At 43.9% G+C, this 9,769-nt stretch overlaps 1 protein-coding gene across 4 annotated transcripts; it reads left to right on the plus strand.

Moving 5' to 3' along the window:
- The first annotated feature begins 272 nt into the window (after positions 1 to 272).
- Positions 273 to 5,164, plus strand: LOC119266932 (putative disease resistance protein RGA3). 4 transcript variants are annotated; one of them, XR_005132209.1, is made up of 4 exons: positions 273 to 458; positions 581 to 706; positions 1,171 to 4,536; positions 4,796 to 5,164. XR_005132209.1 is itself a non-coding variant. In XM_037548210.1 (3 exons), the coding sequence occupies exon 3, from the start codon at positions 1,222 to 1,224 to the stop codon at positions 2,635 to 2,637; it is 1,416 nt and encodes a 471-aa protein (XP_037404107.1). In that variant the 5' UTR covers positions 273 to 458; positions 581 to 706; positions 1,171 to 1,221; the 3' UTR covers positions 2,638 to 5,164. The 4 variants fall into 4 exon arrangements, 2 of the variants coding, with proteins under 2 accessions (XP_037404107.1, XP_037404108.1); XR_005132208.1 differs by having other exon boundaries at positions 1,171 to 4,531; XM_037548210.1 differs by having other exon boundaries at positions 1,171 to 5,164.
- Positions 5,165 to 9,769: the final 4,605 nt, after the last annotated feature.

Consider the following 9,769-nt stretch of genomic DNA (forward strand, 5'->3'; position numbering starts at 1 on the left):
TCTGTAAGAGTCAATAATATATCACTGAAATATATTTCAGGTCACATGGATTAAATTCGTGAATATAATTCATATTGTCCAAACTTAGTCTATTCATTATTGGCGCTGGCCAGTGCTATTGGTCAATTAAAAGAGCAATGATAATAATTAATAAGCAGCCAATGGGCAGCTTGCCAATCTCTTTCAGAAGACTAGTCCAGCCAATGGCCATCTTTGTGGACTGTGCTGCGTGGCCACGAACCGCAAGCAGAGGAGGGCCGGGCATTTATCATCTACTGCTGTGTGGTAGCTGGCCACTACTGTTGCTTGGCACTTGTATGCTGCTGCTATTGGACCAGGCAAGGCATCTCCAAGTCTCAGAAATCTCAAGGTTTTGTATTGCTTGGCTCTTCTTCTTAGAAATGGAGGTTTCGCCTTGATCTTTGTGGCTTATCAGTTTAGCTATCCTCTGTCTTCAGGTATATATATTCAGTTCAGTTATGTGCACTTCTGGCACTACTTTGTTTTGTTCACTAGTTTTTTTTTTTTTTGAGACGCTTTGTTCACTAGTTGGTCAATAATCTTGTATCATCCATTGCAGGTGCAGCAGCATGGTTTTCCCCTGGTAGTTGTTTGATAATCTTCTGTTATCTATTGTGATTCTAGCTTGCACTTGGCCTTGCGAGATCTTTAAAACTACCGACTGGCTAGAAGACTGGTTTGTAAGGTAAAACCTTGCTACCGTACTTCAGAGAGCTTGCGACTTTGGTTTCGGAACTACAGAATAAATTATGATGATTGATAGGCTAGCTTGTACGAAACCAATTAGAGTTAAGATGAATTAGACAAACAGAAATAAATAGCTGGATGATTTATCTGTATCACTGTATGTAGTAACTACTAACTAAATGCAAAATTTTCAGTAGTAGTTCGGTGTGGAGGCTACTATGCAAATTGGCAACTGGGAAAAAATATATTAAAGAACATAATGCCAAATGATCAAGAATTAATTAGACCTCAATACTTGGCGCTACCGCTCAAGCTGTATGTGCATAGCTATATTATGCTAAATTATTGAAAATATAAATGGCAGCCCACTAGAGATAAATTTCGTGAGCCTTGTCCCACTTTCGAAGCATGTTATCATACCTTATGCATTGATTTTCAGCTTTCAGTTTCTAACATTCTCAGGGAATATCCCAGTGTTTTGGGTGGACCTCTGGCACTGCGTTTTTCTGATCCATGGCGGCCATACTTGAAACTTTGCTTAAATCAAGTGTCAATAAGTTGCAAGATGTCATCACGGATGAGGCTGTACTAATCCTAGGGGTGGAAGAAGAGCTCACAAAACTGCTGGGACGAGTGGAACTAATTCAGTGTTGTATATACGATGCGGAGAAAAGGAGGACAAAAGAGCGAGCAGTAAACAACTGGCTTGGTCAACTGAGAGATGTTATATATGATGTTGATGAAATCCTGGATGTGGCTAGATGTAAAGGAAGCAAGCTACTTGCTGACCACCCTTCACCATCATCAGGCAAATCAGTTGCATGTAAAGGCCTTTCAGTCTCCTCTTGTTTTTGCAACATAGTGCCACGCCGTGATGTTGCTGTTCGGATTAGAAGCCTGAACAAAAAAATTGAGAACATTGTAAATGACAAGATATTTTCGACTTTCAACAGTAGTACACAACCTACTCGAAATGGTCCGACATCCAAACTGATAAGACGTTCCACTCTTGTTGAGCCCAACCTTGTGGGGAAGGAGATCATACATTCTAGCAGGAAGTTGGTGGACTTAGTGGTTGCACACAAGGAATACAAGTCTTACAAGCTTGGTATCGTTGGAACTGGAGGAGTTGGTAAGACAACACTAGCTCAAAAAATATACAATGATCAGAAAATAAAAGGAAGCTTCAAGATACATGCATGGATTTGTGTTTCACAAGACTACAATGAAGAAACTCTTCTTAAGGAGGTTCTTCGGAATATTGGTGTGCATCATGAGCAAGGTGAAACCATAGCAGAGCTCCAGAGGAAGCTTGCAAAAACAATTGAAGGGAAGAGTTTCTTTCTGGTTCTAGATGATGTATGGCATTCCAGTGTATGGACGGATCTATTAAGACCTGCATTACATGAAACATCATCTGGAGTAATATTGGTAACCACACGAGATGATCAAATTACAAGCAGAATAGGTGTACGGTATACCCATCGAGTTGATCTCATGTCAGTAGAGGTGGGATGGGAGCTTCTTTGGAGGAGTATGAACATTGAGCAAGAGAAAGAAATACATAATTTAAGAAACACAGGGATTGAGATTGTTCGTAAATGTGGCCACCTCCCTCTTGCAATCAAGGTTACCGCTGGTGCTTTGGCAAGTGGAGATCTAACGGAGAATGAGTGGAAAAAGTATTTGGGCAAATATGTTGGTTCCCACAACATGCTCTCTGATGAAATAGAAGGAGCTATGTATCTGAGCTATGATGAGTTGCTGCATCGTCTGAAACAGTGTTTCCTTTATTGTGCTTTGTATACTAAAGATTCTATCATTCGGCATGATGAAGTTACCTGGTTATGGATTGCTGAAGGCTTCATCGAGGAGCAGCAAGGCCAACTACTAGAAGATATAGCAGAAGAGTACTACTCAGCGTTTTGATTTTCGTTTTGTGATTTTTCTCGCCCTAGGCCGAGATGGCCGAATTTCGGTCGTTTTTAAAAATTTCGGCCGAAATTTGACCAAATTTTGACTGAAATTTGATTAAAATTTGACCAAAATTTCTCAAATTTGACCAATTTCGGCGGAAGATAGATTTCGCCCTAGGCCGAGATGGCCTAAATTCGGCCGAAATCCATTTTTTACGGCCGAAATTCAAAACCCTAGTACTACTACGAGCTAATACATCGGAATCTCCTCCAGCCAAATAGGATAAATTTTGACTAGGCTGAATGCAAAATGCATGACCTCTTAAGACAACTTGCTTTAAATATATCAAGAGAAGAATGTTTTGTTGGAGATGTTGAATCATTAAGGGGTGAAAATATGTCAAAACTGCGACGTGTTACTGTTGTCGCGGCTAAGAAGGATATATTAGTGTTGCCTAGCAAGGATAAGGTGGAAGTTAAGGTGAGGACTTTCCTAACTGTTCGTGGTCCACAGAGAATTGAGGATACATTGTTCAAGAGATTTCTTCTTCTTCGTGTTTTGGTACTGAATTACACACTTGTGCAAAGCATTCCAGACTATATAGGAAAATTGATACATCTACGTCTACTTAATCTGGATTATACTGGCATATCTTGTCTTCCGGAATCCATTGGCTCCCTAAAGAACCTTCAAGTACTGAGCTTGAGATGGTGTGATGATCTGCACAGTCTTCCTTTAGCAATGACCCTCTTGTGCAGTTTAAGATGTCTTGATCTTTTTGGCACAGAAATAAATTAGGTTCCAAAAGGCATAGGGAAATTGAAGTTCCTTACTTGTTTGAGAGATTATCCTGTTGGTGATGGAAGTGATAATGCCGTTGTACAAGATGGATGGAAGTTGGAAGAGTTGTCTTCTTTGTCGCAGATGAGGTATCTTTCTCTTGTTAAATTGGAAAGAGCAACTTACTGCAGTACAAATACAGTGCTTACAGACAAAAAACATCTAAAAAAACTGACACTATAGTGGACTGAACGTGGAGAGGGGTCATATTCAGAAGAAGATGTTAGTAATACTGAGAAGGTCTTTGAGCAGCTAATACCTCCGCACAACCTAGAAGGCTTATCTATTGTTAATTTCTTTGGTCAGCGGTATCCCACCTGGTTTCGTACCACTTTTTTGTCTTCCTTAATATACTTGAAACTCATAGATGTACGATCATGTGTGCATCTTCCACCAATCTGGCAGCTACCAAACTTGAAATATCTGAGAATTAAAGGAGCACATGCAGTTGCCAAGGTTGGACCTGAATTTGTTGGCTGCAAGAAGGGTGATCATGTATGTAATGAGTTTGTTGCTTTCCCAAAACTTGAATGGTTGATCTTCGCAGATATGCCCAACTGGGAGGAGTGGTCTTTTTTTGAGGAAGAAGTTGTTGCTGATGTAAGCGGAGTGGATGGAGCTGCTGAGATCCGAAAAGAGGATGCCCAACCTGCAAGGGTGCGACTGCTGCCTCGTTTGTTGGAATTGCAACTTCATGGTTGCCCGAAGCTGAGGGATCTCCCGCAACAGCTTGGAAAGGGCACCACCTGTTTGAAGGAGCTCACCTTAATAGGACTAAACAGCTTGAAGGCCGTGGAGGACCGCCCAGTGCTCTCTGAGGTCCTTGTTATTGAGGATTGTGAAGGCCTAGAGAAGGTCTCCAACCTCCCTGAAGTGGCAGAGCTGCATGTGGGTGGTTGTCCAAACTTAAGCCATGTAGAGAGATTGGACAGTTTGCAGCGGCTGGGGCTGGGCGAGGATATGCAAGAGATCTCTTCACTTTGGGTGCCTGGGCTTCAAGAGCAGCACCAACGACTTCATGGCGAAGATCTGGATATCTACACGCTGTTTAGGTAGTAGATGGCTGGTAAGGTATATCTGAACACTGTCCACTGGTTGGATATTTAGTATTGTCTCGGATTGTGTCAACCATGGTCCATATTCTCACAAGACAATTTTCTGACTCATTCGATTCATGCATTGAAACGCCATATGGTTACTTAGATTATCAAAATCGTCCTTTTAGAGTTCAAGAATATTGGCATCTATACCTAATTTCTCAGCATGTGTTTTTCCATAAACCAAACTGTGTTTCCTAATTCATATTATATACTCGGCAAAATGGTGTCAGCCTAGGACTGGTGGCACGGATCTTTTCGGCTGGCAAAGCACGAGTCATACTAAGCTGAGGAGGCCTGTCCATGCTGAAGATGTGCAAGTGTGCCATGGTCTGTAGCGAGCTGGTGAAGGAAGTGTTCTGTTTTTCTTTGGGCAGGTGCCTGGAATTAATGTATCGAGTTTCGTCTTATTTCTTTCTGAACTTTCCCAGAGACTTTCATTGTACTGAATCTGCGTGGCATGGTTTGTTCTTCGGATGTAATCAACACAGTTCGTTTATCTCCTTCTGAACTTGGGGCCGGAGGCCCTTTAATGTAGTGAACCTGCGTGGCACGGTTTCGTTGTTTGAATGGAAGTGATGAATTTCGTTTTGGCACGATTTTATTCTTTGAGTGGAAGTGATGAATTTCGTTGTGTTTCTTTCTGAGCTTGGGCCTGAGGCGTTGCCACGCTGAAACTTTTTTTTGAACCGGGCATAACCCCTTTCCATTATTTTGACATAACGGAAATACAAAGTTTTCACCATTGCAGTTACTAAGGAGGCGAGAAAGGGAAGAGCGAGTTCAACGCATCCTTGGGAAACCCACTGCAAGCACTCGTCCTCGAGCAGCTTACCGTGGGGCGAAAATCCAAGGACACCCAAACACAGAACTAGCCCTAAACGATATCATCCAGCGAGGTTTTGATACAGCAAAAACGTGTGGGGAATTTCGTTTTGCCACGCTGAAACTGCGCCTGTATCGCTATTGCGTTTTGCTTCTTTATGCTTTGATTCTTTCAATGCAAGTGGGGAATTTCGTTTTGTTTCTTTGAATGTAAGAAAGAACATTTTGCTCGTATAAACCTGTGTTCCACTGCATCGTCAAACTGCATCATTCAAAAGACAGACGATGAAGATGATGTCAAACTGACACGGCTGCAGAATGAACACGGCACCACGTGTGCAGTGCGGTGCTTCAGGAGCAGTGGAGCACAACCACGGAGGGAGGGAGGTACCCTGCGTCGGAGCTCTGGAACCTTGGCGAGTGGCGAAAGATGACGATGCCGGAGGTGCTCAAGTACGTTCTGAAGCAGCTATGTTGGTGAGAAGCGTGATCTATCATCTATGAATGAGCAAACTCTGTTTCTCTGCAGTGGAGCTGAAGAACATCTATGAATGGGAAATTGCAGAAACCATCACTACACGATCTGCCATAGTGGTAGTCCAATGCAAGTGCTCTTTAGTGCTATCTTTTTCATTTCTGAACTTAATTAGTACAATGCAGTGCAGAATTAAGGGGTGAAAGGTTTGCACTCCGTAGCTGAAAAGTATTGATTTGGTGCCAGTTTAAAGTTATAGTATCAAACTTCCTGGTTGAAATGCATGCTGAAGAAAATTCAATCACGGGCTATACTACTGATTTTAAGTTGTTCTACCGAAATAGGCTTGCGCCCCGCTATATTAATATAGCAACCACCCGATACTACCAGAAGTTCGACGCTGGGGCAAACAGCACAACCATGCCCAAAAGAAAAACAAGAGAAAAGTAAGAGAAAGAAATGCCGGCAGCACCGGATGAACGAAAGCTGAAGCATCCCGCAACCGTTGCGCCCACCGGAGACATTCACCATGCTCCAATTGTTGGAAATATGCCCTAGAGGCAATAATAAAAGCATTATTATTATATTTCCTTGTTCATGATAATTGTCTTTTATTCATGCTATAATTGTGTTATCTGGAAATCGTAATACATGTGTGAAAAATAGACACCAACATGTCTCTAGTAAGCCTCTAGTTGACTAGCTCGTTGATCAACAGATAGTCATGGTTTCCTAACTATGGACATTGGATGTCATTGATAACGAGATCACATCATTAGGAGAATGATGTGATGGACAAGACGCAATCCTAAACATAGCACAAGATCGTATAGTTCGTCTGCTAGAGTTTTCCAATGTCAAGTATCTTTTCCTTAGACCATGAGATCGTGTAACTCTCGGATATCGTAGGAGTGCTTTGGGTGTACCAAACGTCACAACGTAACTGGGTGACTGTAAAGGTATACTACGGGTATCTCCGAAAGTGTCTGTTGGGTTGACACGGATCAAGACTGGGATTTGTCACTCCGGATGACGGAGAGGTATCACTGGGCCCACTCGGTAATGCATCATCATAATGAGCTCAAAGTGACCAAGTGTCTGGTCACGGGATCATGCATTACGGTACGAGTAAAGTGACTTGCCGGTAACGAGATTGAACGAGGTATTGGGATACCAACGATCGGATCTCGGGCAAGTAACATACCGATTGACAAAGGGAATTGTATACGGGGTAGCTTGAATCCTCAACATCGTGGTTCATCCGATGAGATCATCGAGGAGCATGTGGGAGCCAACATGGGTATCCAGATCCTGCTGTTGGTTATTGACCGGAGAGCGATCTCGGTCATGTCTACATGTCTCCCGAACCCGTAGGGTCTACACACTTAAGGTTCGGTGACGCTAGGGTTGTAGGGATATATATATGCAGTAACCCGAATGTTGTTCGGAGTCCCGGATGAGATCCAGGACGTCACGAGGAGTTCCGAAATGGTCCGGAGGTAAAGAATTATATATAGGAAGTGCTATTTCGGCCATCGGGACAAGTTTCAGGGTCACCGGTATTGTACCGGGACCACCGGAAGGGTCCCGGGGGTCCACCGGATGGGGCCACCTGCCCCGGGGGGGCACATGGGCTGTAGGGGGTGCGCCTTGGCCCATATGGGCCAAGGGCACCAGCCCTAAGAGGCCCATGCGCCAAGAGATAAGGAAGGGAAGAGTCCCAAAGGGGGAAGGCACCTCCTAGGTGCCTTGGGGAGGAGGGATTCCTCCCTTGGCCGCCGCCCCCCTAGGAGATTGGATCTCCTAGGGCCGGCGCCCCCCTAGGCTTCCTATATATAGTGGGGGAAGGAGGGCCTCTCACACCACGCCTTTGGTGCCTCCCTCTCCCTCACCAACACATCCTCCTCCTCCATAGTGCTTGGCGAAGCCCTGCCGGAGTACTGCAGCTCCACCACCACCACGCTGTCGTGCTGCTGTTGGAGCCATCTTCCTCAACCTCTCCTTTCCCTTTGCTGGATCAAGAAGAAGGAGACGTTACGCTGACCGTACGTGTGTTGAACGCGGAGGTGCCGTCCGTTTGGCGCTAGGATCTCCGGTGATATGGATCACGTCGAGTACGACTCCCTCATCCCCGTTCTTTGAACGCTTCCGCTCGCGATCTACAAAGGTATGTAGATGCATCCGATCACTCGTTGCTAGATGAACTCATAGATGAATCTTGGTGAAACCGTAGGAAATTTTTTGTTTTCTGCAACGTTTCCCAACAGTGGCATCATGAGCTAGGTCTATGCGTAGTTCTCTTTGCACGAGTAGAACACAATTTGTCGTGGGCGTTGATGTTGTCAACTTTCTTGCCGCTACTAGTCTTATCTTGCTTCAACGGTATTGTGGGATGAAGCGGCCCGGACCAACCTTACACGTACGCTTACGTGAGACCGGTTCCACCGACTGACATGCACTAGTTGCATAAGGTGGCTGGCGGGTGTCTGTCTCTCCCACTTTAGTTGGAGCGGATTCGATGAAAAGGGTCCTTATGAAGGATAAATAGAAGTTGACAAATCACGTTGTGGCTTTCACGTAGGTAAGAAAACGTTCTTGCTAGAACCCTACTTCAGCCACGTAAAACTTGCAACAACAATTAGAGGACGTCTAACTTGTTTTTGCAGCAAGTGCTTTGTGATATGATATGGCCAAAGTTGTGATGAATGATGAATGATATATATGTGATGTATGAGATGTTCATGCTATTGTAATAGGAATCACGACTTGCATGTCGATGAGTATGACAACCGGCAGGAGCCATAGGAGTTGTCTTTATTTTTTGTATGACTTGCGTGTCATTGAGAAACGCCATGTAAATTACTTTACTTTATTGCTAAACGTGTTAGCCATAGTAGTAGAAGTAATAGTTGGCGAGCAACTTCATGGAGACACGATGATGGAGATCATGGTGTCATGTCGGTGACAAGATGATCATGGAGCCCCAAGATGGAGATCAAAGGAGCTATGTGATATTGGCCATATCATGTCACTATTATTATTTGATTGCATGTGATGTTTATCATGTTTTTTGCATCTTGTTTACTTAGAACGACGGTAGTAAATAAGATGATCCCTCATAATAATTTCAAGAAAGTGTTCCCCCTAACTATGCACCGTTGCGACAGTTCGTTGTTTCGAAGCACCACGTGATGATCGGGTGTGATAGATTCTAACGTTCACATACAACGGGTGTAAGACAGATTTACACATGCAAACACTTAGGTTGACTTGACGAGCCTAGCATGTACAGACATGGCCTCGGAACACAGAAGATCGAAAGGTCGAGCATGAGTCGTATAGAAGATACGATCAACATGAAGATGTTCACCGACGTTGACTAGTCCGTCTCACGTGATGATCGGACACGGCCTAGTTAACTCGGATCATGTTATACTTAGATGACTGGAGGGATGTCTATCTGAGTGGGAGTTCATTGTAATTTGATTAGATGAACTTAATTATCATGAACTTAGTCTAAAATATTTACAATATGTCTTGTAGATCAAATGGCCAACGTAGTCCTCAACTTCAATGCGTTCCTAGAGAAAACCAAGATGAAAGACGATGGCAGCAACTACACGGACTGGGTCCGGAACCTGAGGATCATCCTCATAGCTGACAAGAAAGATTATGTCCTACAAGCACCGCTGGGTGACGCACCTGTTCTCCCTGCAGAACAAGACGTTATGAACGCTTGGCAGGCACGTACCGATGACTACTCCCTCGTTCAGTGCGGCATGCTTTACAGCTTAGAGCCGGGGCTCCAAAAACGTTTTGAGAGACACGAAGCATATAAGATGTTCGAAGAGCTGAAAATGGTTTTCCAAGCTCATGCCCGGGTCGAAAGATATAAAGTCTCCGACAA

Source organism: Triticum dicoccoides, chromosome 3A (assembly GCF_002162155.2).
Source record: "Triticum dicoccoides isolate Atlit2015 ecotype Zavitan chromosome 3A, WEW_v2.0, whole genome shotgun sequence".
Taxonomy (NCBI): Eukaryota; Viridiplantae; Streptophyta; class Magnoliopsida; order Poales; family Poaceae; genus Triticum; species Triticum dicoccoides.

What these genes read in the sequence shown, in the direction of transcription:
- LOC119266932 (XM_037548210.1), top strand. Translation starts at nt 1,222, where the DNA reads ATGGCGGCCATACTTGAAACTTTGCTTAAATCAAGTGTCAATAAGTTG.